At 37.9% G+C, this 22,587-nt stretch overlaps 1 protein-coding gene across 7 annotated transcripts in view; it reads right to left on the bottom strand.

The window, feature by feature from the left end:
* Positions 1–22,587, bottom strand: part of IRAG2 (inositol 1,4,5-triphosphate receptor associated 2) — a 62,508-nt gene that overhangs the window by 36,617 nt on the left and 3,304 nt on the right. For 3 of the 7 annotated variants that reach the window (XM_024733521.1, XM_024733515.1, XM_024733520.1), the window contains exons 2-9: positions 16,756–16,836; positions 16,093–16,189; positions 13,423–13,570; positions 12,574–12,655; positions 2,910–2,956; positions 2,741–2,805; positions 2,475–2,582; positions 226–296 (exon numbers count right to left, since the gene is read on the bottom strand). In XM_024733521.1, the coding sequence (XP_024589289.1) occupies positions 226–296; positions 2,475–2,582; positions 2,741–2,805; positions 2,910–2,956; positions 12,574–12,655; positions 13,423–13,496 (447 nt within the window). In that variant the 5' untranslated portion in view covers positions 13,497–13,570; positions 16,093–16,189; positions 16,756–16,836. Of the gene's footprint in view, positions 1–225; positions 297–2,474; positions 2,583–2,740; positions 2,806–2,909; positions 2,957–12,573; positions 12,656–13,422; positions 13,571–16,092; positions 16,190–16,755; positions 16,837–17,925; positions 17,988–22,587 lie in introns of all 7 variants that reach the window. The other 4 variants (XM_024733518.1, XM_024733519.1, XM_024733517.1 and 1 more) reach the window with 4 other exon arrangements.

Here is a 22,587-nt window from a genome sequence, read left to right as displayed (position 1 = left end):
TTTTTTTTTTTTTTTTTTTTTTTTTTCAGTACGCGGGCCTCTTACAGTTGTGGCCTCTCCCACCACGGAGCACAGGCTCCAGACGCGCAGGCTCAGCGGCCATGGCTCAAGGGCCCAGCCGCTCCGCGGCACGTGGGTTCTTCCCAGACCGGGTCACGAACCCGTGTCCCCTGCATCGGCAGGTGGACTCCCAACCACTGCGCCACCAGGGAAGCCCCTCCTTACCTGATTTGACATGATTTTTTCTTCATTCACAGAGCCTTGGAGTGCAATATTTTCAGGAGCTGGACTTCCACCTATAAGAAGGAGGAAACACATCAACAGTGTTGGGGGGGAGGGGGAGCAGTAACAAGTAAAAGAGGAAGGAATAGTGAGGGTGGCAATGCGGGCGGACTAGTAAGTGGCAAAGTGCTTAACACGTGAGACAAATTTTGTACTAAAAAACTTTCAATGTGTCCATTCATTCAGATTCAGGACTCGGGTCAGCTAAAGTTCCCAAGGAAGCTAACCATATAAGATTTCTTAACAGAAATGAATACCTGTATAAATGGCTTTCAAACAGAGGGTTTTTAAAATAGAAAGCAGCTACTGCTGCTTTTTTAAATCAAACACATTGCTAGTATAATTACAGAAACTGAATGAAAGAAGAATGAACAATTAGTAACTTAGTAGCTTTTTCTTTTTATAGATTGACAAACAGGTTTTTAACAATTATATATGCAAGGCTGATAACAAAGTATATCCTTCCAAAACACAGTATCTTTCTAAATAAAATGTAATCAAACTAAGAAGAAAAGATGCACTTTTAATTTATGCCATTCCTTTTTGTAATTTCCCTTTGTTTATTTGTATTGTAATGTACTTGATGATGATTTTCCTCTTCACATGATCCATTGTCCTGACTTTAGTTCAGTGCAGGCACAAAGGTCAGCGGCTATAGTCAGATTTCGTTTCTTTCTTTTTAAGAAAACAGAATAGTTAAAGGATGTATTAGATATTTTTAATTTACATGGAAATAAGAGCAAAATGGTAACCCCTTTCTTCAGGGATATAAAATTTTTTCCCTATGGAAATTTTATTTTAGTTCTTAAAAAAAAAATTAAAACAGGTAGTAGATTCATATGGCCCATAAACGAAAAAGCGTAAAATTGTTTTCCAGTGAAAATTTTCCCTCCCATCACGCCTGCCAGAAACCTACTTTACCTCCTCATAGACAATGTTACAAATTTTTGTCTAGCCTTGCAGAGATATTTTATATATACACAAAAACTTTTTTCTACTTTTTTTCCACAAATTTTTACATGCAGTACATAATGTTTTGTACTTTGGCGTTTTTCCACACAAAAAATAGTTCTTTGATATCCTTCCAAGAAAAATGTTTCCTTATATATGTTTTACAGATGTATACTAGTATTTCATTACATGGATATGCCAAAATATGTTAATTAGCCTTCTACTGGTCATTAACTTGTTTCCAATATTTTGTTGTTACAAACAATGTTGCAGTAAATAAACTTCCATATACATCATATAGTATGTATGTACTTAGATCTACAGGATAAAGTCCCAGAAACCAAATTGTTTTATCATGGAATATGTACATTTAAATTTTGGGTAGATATTGTCAAATTCCTCTCCATACTAATTACAATAACTTACATTCCCTGCAGCAGTGTATGAGAATTCTTTTCCCCCCAACAACCTTACCAACAGTGTGCAAACAAATATTTTATCTTCGTCTACATGACAGGTAAAAAATAGCATCCTGGTGCAGTTTTAATTAAAATTTTTCTTATTTGGTGTGAGGTAGAATATAAAGATATTCTTCAGTCAACTGAAGGAATGGATTCCATTTCTACAATTTTACAGCTCCTTTAACTTAGCACCTGTATCTCAAATTTAATTGTCCCAATTTAAACATTAGATGAGTTTTCCTTGATCGGTGTTTTTGGTTGGAATGAGAGCCTATGTATCCCATGAGTGTCAACTGTAGTGATGTCTCACTGGGAACGGTTCAGAATAAGCACTTTATTTTCAGACTCAAATGGCAGAAAACGATTTAACATGTTATCTAGTTAATATCTGCCTCCTGAGTGGACCATCACTAATCGGTCCAGCCTTTTAACCCAGTAGATTCTAATTAGGATTCTGAGAATTTCCTAAGTAGGTGATTCCACATCTGCATCACAGTTGAAACTCAGGTGTGTCCAATCAATTTTGGCCATAAGGAAATATTTAAATCCCATTAAAATATACTGTAATTTTTATTTTAAATACAGAATTGGAAAAAAGTTGGTAACATTGTCATATAGGAAGGCCATGGTCACCTCTGGACTTCTTTTCTCCAGACTATGTCTTCAAACTTCTTTTATAAAATAGTATTACTGAGCCACTGAGGATGGTTACTCCACTAGCTTCCAAGTTTGCTTAGTGTTTTAGAATGGAAACTCATCTTGAACCCTTCAACAGCTTACCTTTGATCTTCTTCACAGCAGAAGTTGATCTTTTATCCTCCTCTTTCTCACAGAGTGGTTTACAATCAATGACACCAGAAGCCATATGCAAAATTTCTGATCCAGAATCTATCAACAGGAGGAAACTAACAGCATGAATACTATGCAAAAGGATTATTTGCTTATGTCCTTTTCATTTGCACACACACCTTAGCAGGTCACAGAACATCCAAGCTTATAGTTATAATACTAACACTCTATTTTTATATCTTTTCTAATCTACTCACCACTTGAAGTTACAGTACTCTCTGTGGATGAAGTGTGTCCAGGAGATGGTAGGGTGGAATATTCCCTGTCAAAAAAGTAGAAGTATTTTAGAGTGTCTGGTCCAAAGAATTCTCTTAGAAATTAACTGAATATGCATCAAAAGTCATACACAGAAACAAACAAGCAAACCTGGACTGTGGCAGGCTCTCAGAATATAAGCGTTCAACACCATTCTCCTTAAGATAAAAAAAAAGAGGGAGAGAAACAAGTTTAACAATTTGACATTTTCCATTCCAGAGAAGTTGTGTTAAACAAACATTTTCATACAGTTTTAAATGAACCTATATTTGCTTTGCTCTTCTGCAGAGGATATGGGAATGGGATGGTACAGGGCAGACTGATATACATACTTCCTCAAAGCTGTACTTGCAAAAAAAAAAATCCAATTTTAAGTATACTTACGAGTCCAATATTTAAAGAAAATTTAAATTTTTGGGCAAAACAAATTCTAAACTTAAAGGGCAGATAGAGTTTATATCATGAACTTAAGTTTTCTTTAAACAGAACATTCTAGGTGGGCATAAAACAACATTTCTATTTATGGAAATATTACTCAACTTAAAACTTTTGGCCTGTTGATTTAAAAATGGTTCTCAATTTTCTAGCTAGACACATAATACATTTTCAAGTTAATCCAATTCTCAAAGATCTGAGGGATTACATCCACGTCAGCACCTCTTACATGGAGCTCAAAAAGAACTTAACAAAACTGTGGTCCCAGCCTTCCAGAGCAAGCATGTGAAAGTCTCATTTGAGCTTCTTAACGTTTATCAAGAGTTCCTAATTTGGGGGGAACTTCAGGAGATTAGGTTCACTTATTCTCTTCCAAAAAATACAGTGGGAACACATGTTCCTCTTTAATAAAAAGTTTTTCTATTAATAATAAGTATATTTTCATTATCGTTTGGTTTATTTAGGAAAAAAAATAAAAATTTAATAAATTAAAACTGAAATCACTTGGACATATCCAAAATATGCACAGACAATGCAAAACTGAAGACATTTAAATATTCCATAATCAAACACACAGCTTCTTGTTAACTGGCACAACCAACAACAGGTTTCAATGGAGGGATGCCGTATATCATAAACCGTATTTAGAATCTCTCCAAGATAATACTGACTATAGTCACAGAAAGATAAAGGTTTAGCAAGAGTTTGCTGAATGTATAGTTATCCAATACAAAAAACAATAGCTTACATCTGTTCAGCACATTAAAATTTACAAAAGCCCTTTTACGTATCATCTCATTTAATTCTCCCAACAACCTTATGTAGTGGGTTTTATGACCAAAAAAAAAAAAAGATTTACTTATTTCAGGTAAGGAAAGTAAAACCAATGAATAAAGTAATTTCTCAGGAGTATTCAGAATGGTGGTGTCAGCCTCTAAACAGTCTAAACAATCAGACTAAATACAGTCTGATTGTAAACAGAACTGTCTTCATTGTAAACAGAACTGTCTCTGAAATACCCTAAGGCTATTGGAGAGGCAAAGACTTCACAATGATTGTCCTAGACTGGTAGATGATTTGAATATAAACTTTTAAAATGTTCCCCTCAAATGTTTAGAAAACTCCACAAACTTGCACAGCAAGAATGTACACCTAATCCTCCTACATATAAATGTTGGGCAATCTTCTCTTTTATTTCATTTTTGTCCCTGCTTTAAATGTCTTTGTGTCAGATTATATGTAACTGAAGCCTCTTGTGACATCAGTTTAATTTAAGTCAACAACTTTCATCAAAGGCCCAGTTTGTGCCAGAAACAGTGAAAGGCTGTTTCTGGCACAAAACAGAAAGGTTGGAGAGACCAAAAACACATTCCTTGTCCCAGAGGAGCTCACAGGCCAGTCAGAAAGACAAATATGTAAAACAAATACTTTGTAAATTATAAGCAGCATTCCACAAAGGAAAGTAACATGCACAGAACAGAGTAGGGTAATATTTGCATTAAATTTTGAAGAGAAATTATACCTTATACTTCACAGGTAGTTAAATGATATTGGCTCTATCCTTAAGATATTTAAATAGATTGTACTAGTAATTAGTATATGCTTATTTAACTATCTGCCAATATATATGTAAGAAGTGAAGCTATAAAAATATGAAAATATTAAACATTCTTCAGTCTCATTAAGTGTCCTCCATAAAAGTCAACAAGGATTGATTCCTTAATAATAAAAAAAATCAGGCCCATTTAACCCTCCATAACATACAAATCTGTTATTATGTGTGGCTTGAAAAAACACTTATTACTGTGCTATAATAATATATATTATATATAATAACTATATTGCACTAACTAAAAAGCTAATTTTGTCAGAAAAATATTTCTTCTTATACCAATCAGAGTCATGAATACCTGTATTTGAATTTAAGAGGTATGAAAGAGAATGCAGTTATTTTCTATTCAATCAAACTGATTTCCAGTATCAGGGGAAAGGGAACACATTATTTCTGTAAACTTTGTCTTTTAAAAAAAAGTTTATTATTTAAAGTCAAAATAATAGATATAGCAAAAATACAGTTTGCTTTCATTATACTAGAAATAAATCTCATTTGCCATATGGTCTGTGTAAAGCCCTTCTTTTGTCCTATTTTTTATATGTGAAACCTTTTGGTAAACATAAAATATTTATTGATTAAATAAGTAACAATTCTGTGATTTTCGAGAAATGGCATATATTTTGTAGCTGTACATTACTACATTGTTCTGTTGCAAGGATATTGGATATTATTGGATATTACTCCAAATTCATTAATCTTTACAAATCTCACTAATCAGAAAACAACATAATATACAACATATCTCAATCCTAGATTTTCATACATTTGGTCTAACATTTTTTTCCTCCTTACAAGAAGAAGCAGATAAAAGAAGGAGATTTTTTTTCTTCCAAATTTAGGGTTATAGTTAATGAAAGTTGGAGATATAGCCCCTCAGGGTGTCTGTATCTGTGAAGGAGGAGTGAAAAATAACTCAGCAAAAACTTTCTACAATTGTGCTCTTTTCTTCCAGTTTCAAAAGGCACCCCTATTTAAACCCACAGGAGAACCTGACACACACAACAACTGTAGGATCTGGGCAGATGATAAAAAAGATAATTTACTGGATATATTTTAAAACCAAGGAAAATCAAGAAACTGACTAAAAGCAAGAAAAAGAAATTTCAGAAGAGAGACTTACCTACATGTAGAAGATTGGCTCAAGTCAATGAGTCTAACATATGCCGACAGCATAGAGCAGGAAGCATGTTCTTCCTGTTCGAGCCATTCAAATATCAACCTGCATAACATTTACATGAAAATCCGTGGTCCAGCCCATTTGCTTTTGAGAGTAAAAGTCTAACGTAGGGTGGGGTAGTTAAGGTACTCATGGAACAAAGTGAGACATTCTCCCACGGGCTAGATCAGCAAATGCAGGATGCACACACACATATTCTCTCTCTCTCTCTCTCTCTCACACACACACACACACAGCAGTATTATTTTAATATTTAGATAGAAAATATGAAGAACAACAAAAAATAACTTCTAAGGTATTAGTAAGGGCAATTAACAGGCCTAGATAATCTCCCAAGGTTACTCTTCTAGATGAAGTGCTATTTCATCCATAGATTTTTATGATCAGAAACACTTCCACTAATAAACATTCATGTTACCGATGTAATTTTTACTTTTAGATCCATTTTAGACAATTGACGTTGCTCAAATAAACTAATATGATTTTCTGAGAAAAGAAGAAAAACCGAACAAAAGGAGTCTATATAGACTTATTTTATTCTAACTTAAAAAAAACAAAAATGCCCTTGACTTGAAGTTGGTTTCAATATTCTAAAAAGAATGTAAAATTAAACATCAAAAGATTACAACTGTTATAACCTAAATAAAACGAAATTCCTTCACAAGTTTTTTTGTTTTTTTTTGTTTTTTTTTTGCAATTTCTAACTAAAAGGACACCACACCTTCAGATCCACAGGACACTCCCACCACTTTGAGGTTCATTTGTAATACAGTTATAAGCCAACTTCTACATGTCCCAGTTTTGCAAGTGGCAAAGTTATTTATTCTCCAAGTTTATTAAAGCTGCACCCACGCACAGCTTGAGAGAACAGGACATACAATGGCCAGAAAATCTGAGATACTTTAAAACTGATTCTGTCCTTTGCCTCATAAATCACCTTCTCCTAGTGATAGTATATCTTAGGCAAAAACATGTAATGACACGAAGGAGACCTCAAAGGGATGGCAAAGCACTTAATATTTAGTGTATGTGATTTTTTTAAACAGCCAAAGAGAAAACAGAAATTCATCTTCCTATCCTCTGACCTGGATCCTCTGAGCTTCACACTGCTGCTAATCCTGATTCTGGGTGATAGTTACAGTTGCTATTTTCTGAGTGTTTACTATGAACCAGGTACTTTATATATGTTATAAAGTGTCTTGTTGGGGTCAAATCTGAGGTTGGAGCAGGTAGAGGGGAGAATCAGTTTCATTGTCATGTAATTTTCATGAAGCTTCTTAATTCTTGGAGTGTCTGGGGACAAACACAGGTACCTAATCACAAGTCCAGTTTTGCAAAGTCCCAGAAATCCTTTGGTTGCCCTTCAGACTCAATGGTGGGAGCAGTGAATAAGGAAAGAAAGATTATAAGGAGAGACAACTGAGCCCCAGAGAGAAATTGCCAAGAGTGAGGAAGAACTGAGAAAGTTGGGCCAAATGAACAGCTGGGTCTAGCTATAGAAGGGAGCAGCAATCCCTGATTCAGTGGGAGACTGTGCTACTAGCCAGCCCTGCTGGATTATCTATTTGCCTTGAAAAGTAGAGGATAATTTTAACTGCATCACAAGGAGTCCACCCAACACCACAGTAGTACCCAGCTCTGAAGGTGCTGAAACAAGAAGTGAGAGTCATCTCCCTACCGACCAGGAAGAGGAGATCACCAAAGGTCCAGACACAGCGTTCCAAGGAGGTGGACCGTGGAGCAGGCGGGGACTGTGGACAGTGTGGACAACAAACAGAAAGGACTGCAGAGATGTGAGTGGTGAAACCAACTACCTTCTCCAGCGATCTCTCAGGAGGTGAAGTGTCCTTCCCTGGGACCCATAAGTTGGTGAGATCAGAAGGACATTGGGATATACTGGTAGGCACCAGTACAGAGGTTCTTGGAAATGCTGAGAAGGGACCCCATGAATCAAAAAGGCCTTCCTATTCATCAGCAAGTGGGGAGACAGAGCACTGAGATTTGTCTCTCCTCTAAATATGACCTACTTGGTTTGTTTCCCTGGACTGGTTAGGCCAGAATTTAGCTGTTGCAGAGATATATAGGTATATGTATATGCATAATATATGTATATGTGTATGTGTGTATTTGAATCCTGAAAAGAACTCTGCAAAGTAATATCTCTGTTTCACAAGGGAACACACACAAACTGAAAGAGGTTAGGCCACTTGTCCGAGTTCACACAGCTAATAAGTAACAGAGTCAGCTTAAACCCACAACTGCTTAATTCCAAAGCCTATGCTATGTGGCTAAAAATTCTAGGTCATGACTGGGAAATATTTCAAATAAATACAAAAGTAGACAGGATAGAATAATTACCCTTTGTGTACCCATTCTGCAGATTCAACAATTATCAACCTATGGCCCATCTCCTTTCATCTATACCGTCACCCACTAAACCTACCTTAGCATTGTTTTGAAGCATATCCCAGATACCATAGACATTTCTTTCATAAATATTTTAGTCTGAGTCTCCAAAAGACGAGGACTTGAAATAATTTATTTCCTTTTTTCCTCTTTACGTTAAAATATCCCAAATAAATAGATTTCACTGGGTCAGTAAAGTAGCTCTGTTCTCGCCAGGAATGTCCCAAACTGGACCCCAAATTATTTTACTAAGACACGTTCTTTTTGAGGTATTAGTCTTGCTAGAGTCCTTTGGTCACCCAAAGATCCCCTTATGAATACTGATGTTCACTCTTATCTCCTATTGTGCTTTCTGAAAAAGATGCTAGAATATAGCTTCCTCTATGAAAATGGGAGAGGAATAAAAAAAATAAATCTAAGGTTCTCAGGAACACCAGTCAGAAAGCAATAGGGCGAGACTGTCAATTCAACAAGTCCACTGGGTGCTCACTCAATGTTTTAAATAGACCCTGTAGGGAGTACAAAAATAGATAAGTAAATAGGCATTCAACAAATACTAATAGAGCAGCTACTGCATACCAAATCTATTCAGGTTGCTAGATGCACATTGGTTAATGGCCAAAGGCACTCTACACCGAGTTTATAATCTGATACAGGAACATGTTAAGAAAACAAAGAACTACAATGTAACCAAAATATAGACGGGAGGAGCACAGAGTTACTGGGGTCTAAAAGAAAAGAGTGAACTCATTCTTTTCCTGAGTGCTACGGTTGAGAAATGAGGAAAATGAGGCCTGAATGACAAGACTTTTCCATAGTAGCAGAGACGTCGAACCAGGGAAAACCCTCACCTCTCGACTTTCTAATCCATTACGATTTCCATCTCAAGAAGGACTAGAGATGCTTGACGGTCAACATTTCTCGCTACCACAAAAGGTTTTATGGAACACTTGGTTTTTGGAATGGGCCTTGAGAGTCAAATAGAATTTGACAAGTGGAGAAGTGGAAGTGTTCTGGGCAGAGAAAACAGCATAAACAGCTTTGTGTCACATATTCCAACGATACAGACCACCTGGTTTGGCTGACATTTAGGGACAATTATAAGGCATGGATGGGGAAAGGATGGAAAGGTAGGTTGCAACCAGATTAGAGAAGAGCTTGAATACCAGGGCAAGTTGTTTGTTTTGAAGGCCCTCAAGAGTGATGAAATTCCAAGAGTTTGAAGCCAAAGAGTTACGAAAACACAACGATTTATGGGTCACTGGGACGAACACGGATTATATGCTTTGTCATTTTAATTTCATGTTTCATCCTAATTCTTATGAATGAGAATGCATAGATAAGCATTATCTAAGGAGAGAAGTTCTATTTGTTTAAGAGATGGGTGGGGGGCATGAAGGGGTAGAAGGTGGGGATCTACTCAAGGGACAGGCATGAGGGAGTCAACAGGCTGCCCGGATTCCTCAGTGAAGCAGAGGAAAAGGGAAACGGTGGACATTGGTGGGAACAGCCATTGAGTGCAGCTGACAGATTAGTTCCTGGGGCATATGGAAGAAACGGCACGGAGGCAGCAGGAAAACCTCCAGGGAATCTATACATTTCCGCAGGAGCATTTAACAGGAGTTTGTCTTGTGATCTCTGTTCGCTCCTACTTCATGGGTGTCGAGACAAAATAATTCGGTCACATATCCTAATGAGAGTGGATTAGGAGCTCCTTTTAGATACAAAGGGAGCAAATTTATTTCTTAGCCAAAAAACTACTTTCAAGGTAACTAGGAGTCGTTATTATGATTGAAACGCCTAAATTCAGTGTTCTCAGAGGAGTTGTAAGAAGGGATTCATCTCTGAAGCTATACAAACTTGAATTTGAATCCCAGGTTTGCTACTTACTAGTTGAATGATCCTGGTTAAGTTATTTAACCTCTCTGAACTTCAGTTGCCTCATCTGTAGAAGCAGAGAATACTTACCATTCGAAGTTGTAGAGAGAATTAATAACATGGCACGTGGAAATGTTTTCCTACAAAGTACCTGGTACACAACTGATGTTGGTTCCTTCCCCTTTCTTGGTGAAATCAGTACCAGATGAAAGGGAAATTACTAACAACCAAACATCCTGTAAGCTTCCAAGTTCAACTTCCTTTATTAAAACTTTACAAGAACTGCTAAGGAATAGCAAAATAGATTCATTTCCTTTTTCTTTCCTTTTCTCAGCTATTCAACAGGATGGGGTACTAAGGAATGGAAAAATGTGAGATACATACACTTAAAAGAATAAGAACAACTCATATAATTCATTTTTTTAAACTCATTTTTTAAAATGGACAAAAGATCTGGGTAGACGTATCTCTAAAGAAGATATACATATGGCCAATGAGTGCATGAAAAATGCTCAACATCATTTGTCATTAAGGAAATGCATATCAAAACCACAAGATACCACTTTACATCCACTAAGATGCCTATAACCAAAAAGATAGACAAAAAATAATAGATACATGTATATATATAACTGAATCGCTTTGCTGTACACCTGAAACTAACACAACATTGTTAATCAACTATGCTCCAATATAAAATAGAAATTAAAAAATCAAATTTAATTTAATTAAGAAAAAGACAGACAAGTGTTGACAAGGATGTAGAGAAAATGAAATCCTCATACATTACTGGTGGGAATGTAAAATGGTGTAGCTGCTTTGAAAATCTGTTTTGCAGTTCCTCAAAGTGTTAAACATAGAGTGACCATACGATGCAATAATTCGACTCCTAAATATATACCCCAAAGAACTGAAAACATATGTTTACACAAGATGTTTTACACTAATGTTCTTAGTGGCATTATTCATGGTAGCCAAAAAGTAGAAACAACCCAAGCGCTTATCGGTGGTGAATGGATAAACAAAAGGTGGTATATTCATACACTGGAATATTATCCAGTCATAAAGAGGAATGAAGCACTGATAACATGCTACAACACGGATGAACCTTGAAAACTTTATATTAAGAAAAGAAGCCAGTCACAAGAGGTCCGTATTGTATTATTCCATTTATATGAGATATCCAGAATAGGCCAGTCTATAGAGGCAGAAGGCAGATTAGTGGCTGCCCAGGGTAGAGTGGGATGGCGGATAGGGGTAGACTGCTAATAGGTGTGAGGTTTCTTTCTAAGGGGATCAAAATGTCCTAAAGTTGATTGTGGTGATGGCTGCACAACTCTGAATATTTTTTAAAACATTTAATTGAACAATTTAAATTGATGAATTGTTTGGTAGGAGAATTATACCACAATAAACTTTTTTTATTTTTATTTTATTTTATTTATTTATTTATTTTTTTTGCGGTATGCGGGGCTCTCACTGCTGTGGCCTCTCCCGTTGCGGAGCACAGGTTCCGGACGCGCAGGCTCAGCGGCCATGGCTCACGGGTCCAGCCGTTCCGCGGCATGTGGGATCTGCCCGGACCGGGGCACGAACCCGTGTCCCCTGCATCGGCAGGCGGACTCTCAACCACTGCGCCACCAGGGAAGCCCAATAAATCTTTTTTAAAAAAGGAAGAGTGATCGATTTCCAGATTCTGGAACAGAATGGTCTGCTCCATTTGATTGAGAAGATCATCTTCCCTGAGGCTCGGACTGCTGCCCAAGGAAAGTGCTCCAGGCACATCTCCACGACCTGGGGTGTTTGCCTAAGTGCCCTCAGCTACTCAGTAGTCTCTTCTTGGGTAGAGAAGTACTCTTAGCACCTAACTGCAGCAATGGGTACTCCTTGGGCATTGCCCTACTCTGTACAGCAAAGTACCAGCACCTCAAAGATTATCTAGCCTTGACCTCGATTCTTAGAGAGTCAATGAGACCTGAGACTCCTGATAGCCAATAGTGAATTTAAGTCCCAAACCAGCCTGCCTTTCAAACAAAAAGTTCAGCACACTTCATCAAAATCTCCATTTATACTATAGAAGGGGTAGAAATCCCCCCAGATGCCGTCAAAGGTTGACATTTCTCATGCATCTGAATTCTGTGGTATAAGACTTGTACTTGCCATAAGAGTCTCTATAATACTTAAACAAAACAAAACACCACCACAGAAGAGGGTCAGGATATGGCAGAGCTAAAAATGAAGTTGAAATATAGTCCAATACTCACTTCCATACTTAGGTCATTATTCATCCTGATGCAACCTGAAAGATCTGTTCCTGGGTGGGGACCACCTGTAGGGCCTGGACACCTAATAATAGACAGTAAAGTTCCTTAATAGAGGTGGAAAAACTGCAAACTTCAGCAGATACCAATCTATCACATAGTTCCCCTTCCCTGCCCCAATTTTACCGAATTTCTAATTAAGTTCATGTCTTAACTGAGACATGACGAAAGAGAGCTCTAAGCTCCATCAGAGAGAGAGGTTATAACCACAGAGAATCTAGTCCCAAATGAAAATAAAGTATTTGCAATTCAGAGTCTTGCTTCCTGACCCTCAATACAGAAAGGAAATTTCATTGGGGTGAACAGTGCTCACAAACTCCACTGACATTTCTGAACTTTTCCTAAGGAAGAAATGTCTGCATACTTAGAAAGGTGAGTGAGCTCCTATGAGCTTTGGGAGAGGGTATGTGCGAGCACAGGGATAGAGTCCCAAAGACTTGTTCACCTGGAGTGTGAAGGAATAGAAAGATGATCAAAACCTAGCTGAATGAGTTAACTTAGCAGTACATAGTATATTCCTAAAAACTGGGAAACATTTTAAGTAGCCTAATTTGTCTTTTACACTTTAGAATGGATATCATGAAATTCAAAAGAGCTATAGAGAAAACTATAAAGGTATCTTTGTTTTAAAGTTGTCAATTTTCAGAAAGTTAGAGAAGTCACACAATAAAAATTCCACAGTAAAGATGTCATGATATCAAGATATGAAACTTTTACTGATTAAAAGTTTAGGCAATAGGAATAGGCCACCCACGAAAAGCAGGCCAAGTGTATTTTGCCCTTTTAACTTACTTGTGCCTTCCAGTCACATCCAAAGCACCATCCTCTACTTCTCCATATCTGGGCCTTTCACATGAAGCATTCATTCGGTTGGCTACACGTGAAAAAGGTGTCAATTCTAGTCTTGAAATTGCTGTAAGACTATCCAGATACAAGGCGTCTGCAGTAGAACAGAAAAGAATAAATATAGAAATTAATGGTTCAAATTATATATATACATACTATTTCTTTTCCTCTTGGGAGATTAGACCATTTCTGAAAAAACAAAAGTCAGTTCAATTCAATTAACATTCTTTTTTGAATTTTTGAATTGTATTTTATTTATTTTTTTATACAGCAGGTTCTTATTAGTCATCCATTTTATACACATCAGTGTGTACATGTCAATCCCAATCGCCCAATTCATCACACCACCACCATCCCCCGCCGCTTTTCCCCCTTGCTGTCCATACGTTTGTTCTCTACATCTGTGTCTCAATTTCTGCCCTGCAAACCGGTTCATCTGTACCATTTTTCTAGGTTCTACATACATGCGTTAACATACGACATTTGTTTTTCTTTCTGACTTACTTCACTCTGTATGACAGTCTCTAGATCCATCCACGTCTCAACAAATGACCCAATTTTGTTCCTTTTTATGGCTGAGTAATATTCCATTGTATATATGTACCACATCTTCTTTATCTATTCAATTAACATTTTAAAATTACAACCCCCCACCCCCTAAATTTTGATGCCCAGTTATGAGGGGTAGAAATGTCAGTTATTTTTTTAAGCAGGTGGTAGGGGTGAAGGAGGAGTGCTTACCTAGTAAGCACTAGAGGGGTCAATAATCTGCTGCCAGGGGGCAAAATCCAGCCAGCCTCCTGTTTTTGTAAATAAAGTTTTATTGGAACACAGACACACCCATTCATTCAGTATCATCCAAGGTTGCTTGTGGGCTACAACAGCAAAGTTGAGTAGTTGCTGCAGAAACCGTACAGCCTGCAAAACCTCAAATATTTACTATCCGGCCCTTTACAGAAACAGTTTATCAACTCCTAAAGAGAAAAACAGTTCGACATTGTAATTGTAAACCACTGAAGAGTGCAGGAAATAGGGTGACAATTTTTTTTTTCTTTGAGGAAACTGTCTTGTCACGTTTTTCTGAGTATAGGAAGCAGCAGAATTTAATAGAAAAAACATAGGCTTTGAAATTAATCACAATTTTTAGTTCAAATCCTGACCCTGACACATAAGCCAGGTGTGTGATCTCGGATAAATTACTAAACCAACTCAGCCTCAGTTTACTTACATATAAAGTGCCACATGGGGACTTCCCTGGTGGTCCAGTGGTTAAGAATCCACCTTCCAATGCAGGGGACTCGGGTTTGATCCCTACTTGGGGAACAAAGATCCCACATGCCTCGGGGCAACTAAGCCCGTGCGCTGCAACTACTGAGCCCACGCGCCACAACTAAAGGGAAGCCCACGTGCCAAAATGAAGTGCCCGCGCGCTGCAACGAAAGATCCTGCTTGCCACAACTAAGACCCAATGCAGCCAAAAATAAATAAATAAAAATTTTTTAAGTGCCACATGACCTTAGGCAAATTATTCAGTGTTCCTGCTAACTTATCTTTAAAATGTGAATTACGTTAGCATCTACCTCACAGGGGTATGGTGAGGATTAAATGAATTAACAGGTACATGAACACACAGTTCTGCAAATTACTCAGTGTTCCTGCTTTCTTATCTTTAAAATGTGAATTACATTAGCATCTACCTCACAGGGATATGGTGAGGGTTAAATGAATTAACATGTACGTGAACATACAGTTCTGAGAGCAGAGAACTGTTCCTGGCACATAGTGGGCACTCTTTCAGTGCTGCCATAGTATTATTACCATCACTGAGTTAGTGTGGGTAAAATCGTCTCTATAAAGCGCTTATCTACTGTCTGACACAAACCGGCCACTTGTTAGTACTGGTAGCAGTTTTCTCTCTTCTAGTTGAAATGATCCACAAGTCACTCTACTTGCTTCTTATTCCTTCTTAAATTTATTTTGATAATCATCCCATTTCTTTTGTCATTTCAGAACCAAGCATTAACTTTTGCTTTCAAGCACATCCAGGTTGTGATGAGAGATGCCACCACTTTCAGCATTTCCTAAGATAAAGTTCATTCATTCTTCTTAGACTGGCATTAAGTAATAGTCCATGAGGTGACCTACAGCATGCTCCAAACTTAAATTCTACTCCATCCTGACCCAAGCCCTCTTATCTCCACAGTGACTTATCCAGCATGGACTCTTCTCCAAACACTTAAAACTTTTGCATTTTTTTTCCCCCTCATGTCATTCTCCCCAGCTGGAATACTTTTTCCATGCTTTTTGCTTTTCCAAATGCAGCCCGTCTTTCCATGCCTGGTTCAACATCATTTCTTCCACAGAGCCTTCTCTGAACCCAGGTCTTACTTCCTTAATAATCTGTGAGCTACTTTAGGACTCACCCTCTAGTATACATAAAATAGTGCCTTGCACAGAGTAGGTGGTCAAATATAAGTTGACTGACTGAATTCAGGGATAAACATCTAAGTTTTCAACATTTGCTATATAATTGTGATTAATTATTTTCCCTCTCAAGAAGAACCCCACCCCCAGCTGTGTCTGACAGGGTATAGGAAAGGGTCTATCCATGCTTACCCAGCAGAGGTGTGTACCAGCATGTATGTTTGAAGGTCAGGGGTAGCTGATGTATTCTTGCTTCTTGACCACTATATCGTTTATGGCAACACTGCTTCTGAACAGAAAATCAAGTACTATTAGCTTTCCAAAGGGCTGTAATATATTTCATAATCTCTCTTCATCTCCAAAATTAGAAAGAATATCACTGTTCTCCCGCAAGAGAGTTTGAGAAGAAAATAAATGACATCAAGTAACAAAGTTTTCATGCTTTGGATCAAAAGGTACACATCTTATAAGTAAAAATGTAATTCTTATTAAAAATCACTCTTCAATAATTTAACAGAAAGATAACATCAATTCCCAATAATCGACACTTTCATATAAACAAAGGCTTTGAGGAAAGAAATATGAGTGAGGGGCAAGTTTAGCTATATAATTCTTCTTCATGATACCGTAATCAAAAAGTTTTAAATAGTACCATTTCCCAGGGCCTAACAAAATTGTGTGCGTGCTCATGATAAAGAAAAAAATAGGTATCTTGCTTTGTCTGATACCCTCTCAAGAAAATCAGTATAGCTTAGAATTCTAACTGTCTAATACACATTGGACTTAACTTTCTATTTTGGCCTAGTAGTAGATTCACAATTGGCACTTAAATAGTTTCAAAAAGCTTAAACTCACCAACTGTTCCTGGAGAGGTTGATGAAGTCTATCTGTGCAGGACAAGGGATCGTAGTGAGGAAATTCCTCATCTAAACAACTCTGTCATGAGAAAAATGGTGGAGTGCATTCAAAGACAGAATGATGGGAGAGTGGCAGATACAAAATACATTAGATTTAAGATGTGATGCTACCTGAGAAGGAGAAAATGGACTAGCTCTTTATCTTGTATTTTTCACTAAGGGAACAAGTTTGTAATGGTAAACCTCTCACTGCATTTTCCCCATTACTTGTTCTAGGAATGAAATCCAAAGATCAGGAACAGGAAACTGAATAGCTTTGTCACTGAAATCTTCAAGCAGAGACCAAAGAAGCTTGTTGGAGACATAACTCAGAGAGTAAAAATGCTGTCTGTGAAATTTCTACAGCAATAAAATTGCGACTTTTGTCCAAGAGGTAGATACATGTCTATCAGTTACATTATAATAGAAAATTGGTGTTCTTGAGATGATTATGGAGATTTTTCCAGTTCAACTTATTGTAAGGGGATTTTTAGGCACTCTGCCTAGCTTAATCTCCTACATGAATTTTTTTTTTCTCCTTAAACAGATGTGCCTGCATTATGCCCTAGAAACAGATACATGCAAATATCACCCTTCTCTCTTTCCTCCTCCAGCCCCTTCCCTCCAGTGCCAACCTTGCTGTTCCTTATGTTCTTTATTTATGAACAGAAAGGAGAAATTCACCAAGTGTCAAAAGGGAAAGAAATACATTTAACTGTACCATGGATACCTTGAGATATCCAGACAGAGAGGAGTTGAAAGTTTAATTCAAATAGGAGAGAAAAGAGACAGCAACCATCAAAGCCCACTCAAGAGTCTCAGAAAGGAGGTGCCTACGACTAGCAAACTGGCCCTTTGCTAACAGATACAGGTCTGAAATGCTTCCTCTCTGAAAGATGTTATTAGGGGTCACGCAGTCATGTGCATTCTCCCCTCCTGTTTTGCTAAATGCTTTCAGTGCCTAAGAAAACAAAGTCTACCAGAGCATCTTTTCTAACTTGATTATTTAATTTTATGGCTAAAATTATTATATATTATAACTTAGCTTCAAAATCTTAACACCAACTGGACAACTTCCCCACAGTAAACACATATCACAGAGGTTTGGGTCTTTTTGTTTGCTTTTTACCTGAAACAGCAAGCCATGGAGTTGTCCTTTAATTAACTTCTTTCTTAGTGACTCAATTGTTGCTATAAAGAGAATTTATAACCAGCTTAATATGACAATTCGTAACCCCCTTTTCCCTTAGTTCATTTTGTAAACTTTTTTCCCTAAAGATTTTTTGATGTGGAAAGATTTTTTGATGTGGGCCATTTTTAAAGTCTTTATTGAATTTGTTACAATATTGCTTCTGTTTTGGTTTTTTGGCCCCGAGACATGTGGGATCTTAGCTCCCCGACCAGGGATCGAACCCGAACCCCCTGCACCGGAAGATGAAGTCTTAACCACTGGACCGCCAGGGAAGTCCCATTTCATAAACTTTTAACAGCTTTCAATTTGAGGCCTGAGGAAAGGAAAGAGAAAACAACAGCTTCTGAGAATGACGTGCTCAACTCATGACTCGTGAAACTGGGAAAGCAGAAACAAAACAGGTAGGAGCAACTAAACCATTATTGCCCTTGAGTATTTAAAATTAACCCTGATAGATGCAAGTGAATTATCTTCCAGAAGTGAGTCACAGAATTATTCATGCTAAAAAGGGAATACACCTCAGAGGTCACTCAGTCCAACCTCCTACCCATGGGGAAATCGTCTCTTCAATAAGCCTCTGCTTGAGCTACAAGCAATGGAAGCCCTGGAAATGGAGCCATAGAATCCCAGATTCCTACAAGTAGGTCTGGGATCATGAAGACACTGATGTCCAGAAGATTTAAGTGGATAAATGGTTATTCGTGGAGCTGAGATCAGACTCATAGGACAACGCTCCATTCACTATACTCTTTTGTGAAATTAAAAATATTTGTCTCTCTGCTTAACTGAAATCTGCTTCCCAGTAACTTCCAAATTGTCCTCTCTGGAATAATGAAAGTGATAAAAATACCCATTTAACTTCTTAAGTTAAATAGCAACATATTACTTATTTGACAATCTATACCCTTTGAAAGATAGCCAAGAACCAGAAAATAGGCTGAAATCTTTGGAACAACCAAAATAGATGTTGACATCCATGCCCTTTATTCATGTGGTAGATCCTCACAGTTCACTCAGACGGTGGGCTCTGAATTTATACATAATTCTCACAAGCTTGACTGTCTTCTCAGCCCACAGATGATTAAAAACAAAAATTAAATGAGGGTGCGAAGCTCTGTTAGATGGAGGTGTATTAACAGGTGTCACTTAAAAAAAAAAAAAACCACTAACAGCAGATACTCTGGTGCCCAAAACACATAGAAATCTGGTGCTTCTTATTTTAAAGACCAACGGTTTTATATCTCAGTAGCCTGAAGAAATTCTGCGCCATGAAAATAACGCTAATACATGTGGAAATTACAGAATCTAATTATAAATATTTTTCAGGGATAAAGAGCTTGAAAAGCTTCAATTATGTGGAAAATTACCCATGTACAATTTATTTTGTAAGAATATTTTTTTGTAAAAATAACATTTCCCAATTAAGCTTGACAGTGTGTATGAGGCCCACAAGGAGGAAAATATATTTTTAAACTATTTCCAACATATGTAAGTAAGTTAAGAAAAATTAAACTCTTAATACTTAGAACTCCAGTAAAGATTCAGTTTTTTAAAATTCTCTGTGTTAACTGTATTAAGAAGTAAGGCTCTGTCCTCCTCCTGACCTATATCTGAGCAACAGCAAAGTTTTAAGAAGTGGCCAACATTATGCTTCTGAAGTTGTGTATCTCAAAACACTGTCTTTGAATTTCCAAATTAAGCTTGTGTTCAGAAGAAATAATGAGTTAGTATAAGACTGTCTAAATTGCCCATCTGCTTTCCCACCAGGCAATCTTGATTTTTAGAAATAGTCCATCTCAAAACAAGTTCCAAGTTGTAAACCTCATTTCAACAGATGTTTTGTGCAATGGGTAGCAACTATTTTCATATGTTTCATAAGGCGAAACAAGCTGGCTTATGACGTTAATTTGCATGTACCTTTGCATTCTTCTCTATGTGTTTGGAGTTGGACCTGCCACGTCCCTAGGGCATTTAGGTTTCACATGGAAGCAACTAAAACAATGGCCACTGTTTCCCCTGCTGTTGCCATCTGTGACGTAGGATGAGACCAGTTGTCTTGGATACATTTTCTTTGAAGGAAGCTGAGATAAAACAACTTTCTAAATGACTATGCACTAAAGCTTTCAGGCAAAGGCCCTGCGATTAACTGGCTGCTGAAAATCAAAACCATGATATTGAGCTGTAATAATGTTAGGTATCAATAAGCGTTGACGTTTATGGATTATGGACTTCATAACACTGTAATATAATGTGTTACTCAATGTTCTATAGAATTGTGCATTACAAATATTAAAGTTCATTGAAATCCATAGACTGGAAGAAAATAATTCACAACACACATATCTGTCAAAGTTCTTGTATCCAGAATATATAAAGAAAAGAAATCCTACAACTCAGTAACAAAAGGACAAGTGACCTAATTTGAAAAAGGGCAAAAGACTTAGATACTTCACAAAGAAGATATACAATGGCTAATCAGCCCAACAAATTAAAATCACAGTGAGATACTCCGTCCTGTAGAGAAAATGAAAAAGACTGACATCACCAAATGCTGGGGTTGTGGATACCTGAAACTCCCACACATTGCTGCTAGGAGTGTGAAATGCTACAAACTCTATGGAAAACTGCTTGCAATTTCTTAAAAAGTTATAATTACAGCTCTACTATGATCTAATATCTCTGCTCCTAGATATTTATCCTAGGTTAAACAAAAACACAGACCTATACACAGATGTTCATAGCAGCTTTCTCCCTAACAACCCGAAACTGTAAATACTAGGTTGGCCAAAAAAGTTCGTTCGGGTTTTTCCATAAGATTATGGAAAATCGTCTTGGCCAACCCAATAATTTAGATGTCCAATAATAGGAGAAAAGATAATCAAATTGTGGAATGTTCTTACAAAGAAATGTGACTCAACCATGAAAAGGGCATCCCATTGATAAATACAACATAAAGTACTATGCTCAAGGAAACACACACAGACACACACAAAAGTATATACTGTATAACTCAATTCTAGAACAGCCTAAACTAACCCACCAGTGATAGAAATCACATCAGTGGTTGCTCCTTGTGGTGGCGAAGGTAGAAGTGGGGAGGAACTGGGAAGTAGCGCCAGGGAACTTTCTGGGGTTATAGCAGTTCTGTGTTTCGATGTGCATTTGTCAAACTGGTTCGGCAGTACACTTAAGATCTGAACGTTGTATGATATGTTAATTACTCATCAATAACAAAGAATTAAAAAACTACAACAAGAGGGCTTCCCTGGTGGCGCAGTGGTTGAGAGTCCGCCTGCCGACGCAGGGGACACGGGTTCGCGCCCCGGTCCGGGAAGATCCCACATGCCGCGGAGCGGCTGGGCCCGTGAGCCATGGCCGCTGAGCCTGCGCGTCCGGAGCCTGTGCTCCGCAACGGGAGAGGCCACAACAGTGAGAGGCCCGCGTACCGCCAAAAAAAAAAAAAAAAAAAACTACAACAAGAACGAAAACAATGGGGCTTATAAAATAAATAGGGTTAGGAAGAGACCACTAAAAATGTAGATGCAACATTGTAACCAGAGCGCTAACAAGCACAATTAGTAGTAGTACTTCAAAAGATAACATGGATCACTGAGACATGCAACTTAAAATGGCTAAAGGCTGACTCCCAGGATCCTAGAAATGCACAAAAACAATGGAGTGGAAATGCTGGTGACACTTTAAATGGCACAGTGCTGGTGGGGTGCTGAGAAAATGCAGATGGAAGTGGAACTCTGAGGCAGTGGGGCTGCTACAGCAACGCAGGCAGGAATACAACCTGCCGCAAAACGGAGCTCTGCGGGGCTGGGATGGCACGTCTCTGGGAGGGAGGCCCAGGTGCAGACCCTTGTTTTTAATTTTCTTAAAATAAAGGTGAAAGTCTCCTGCTGCCTATTAGCAGCCAAGCTGAGGGCTTTTTCCTCTCCTGCTGAAGGTTATAGTTGTATTCCTACCAATCCAGGTCCTATACCCAGGAAAACTGTGAATGAAATGCCCATATTATCCTTACATGTCTTCACCCATTTGTCAATCGTGAAAGAGACAGTTTACGTGATAGAAACATACTCTAGTAGAATAGACTGTACCCAGTACGGCCAAGCATTAGCCACTGTTTGCATTTGTTACGTTATTTGTAAATTAACAACTCTGGCATTTTCTGGAAGAAGATACTGAGGCTCCGAGAGGGAAAGAGATTTGCCCAACTTTATCAAGGTCTTTTGTAGACTTAGAATCTAGGTTTGTTTAACCTCAAATCCCATGCTCTTTAATTTTGTGCAATACTTTCTCCTAGATTATTTCATCCATCCCTGCCTCTTTCATTTGGGAAAATGTAGGCCCCCATCCCATCAGAGCTGTCCAGCAAGCTGTATTTGACTTTGGTTCTCTCCTTGGTACTCACCCCAACACCTGTGTTTAAGTGTCTCCATCACCTGAATCCCCCTTCCTGTCTCATTTCCCTCTTGTGTACTGACTGCTCAGGACACGTGGCTCTCATCTTGCATTCATCCTCAAAGCCGTAGGCTGTTATCTGCCCCGTACATCATGCCCTCCACGCTAAGAATAGCAAGCTAGAAGAGAGTT

The sequence above is a fragment of the Neophocaena asiaeorientalis genome, unplaced genomic scaffold (assembly GCF_003031525.2).
Source record: "Neophocaena asiaeorientalis asiaeorientalis breed wild unplaced genomic scaffold, Neophocaena_asiaeorientalis_V1.1 scaffold150, whole genome shotgun sequence".
In the NCBI taxonomy this organism is placed as follows: Eukaryota; Metazoa; Chordata; class Mammalia; order Artiodactyla; family Phocoenidae; genus Neophocaena; species Neophocaena asiaeorientalis.
Note: the sequence above shows the minus strand (reverse complement) of the source record. Positions and strands in the feature narration are given on the sequence as shown.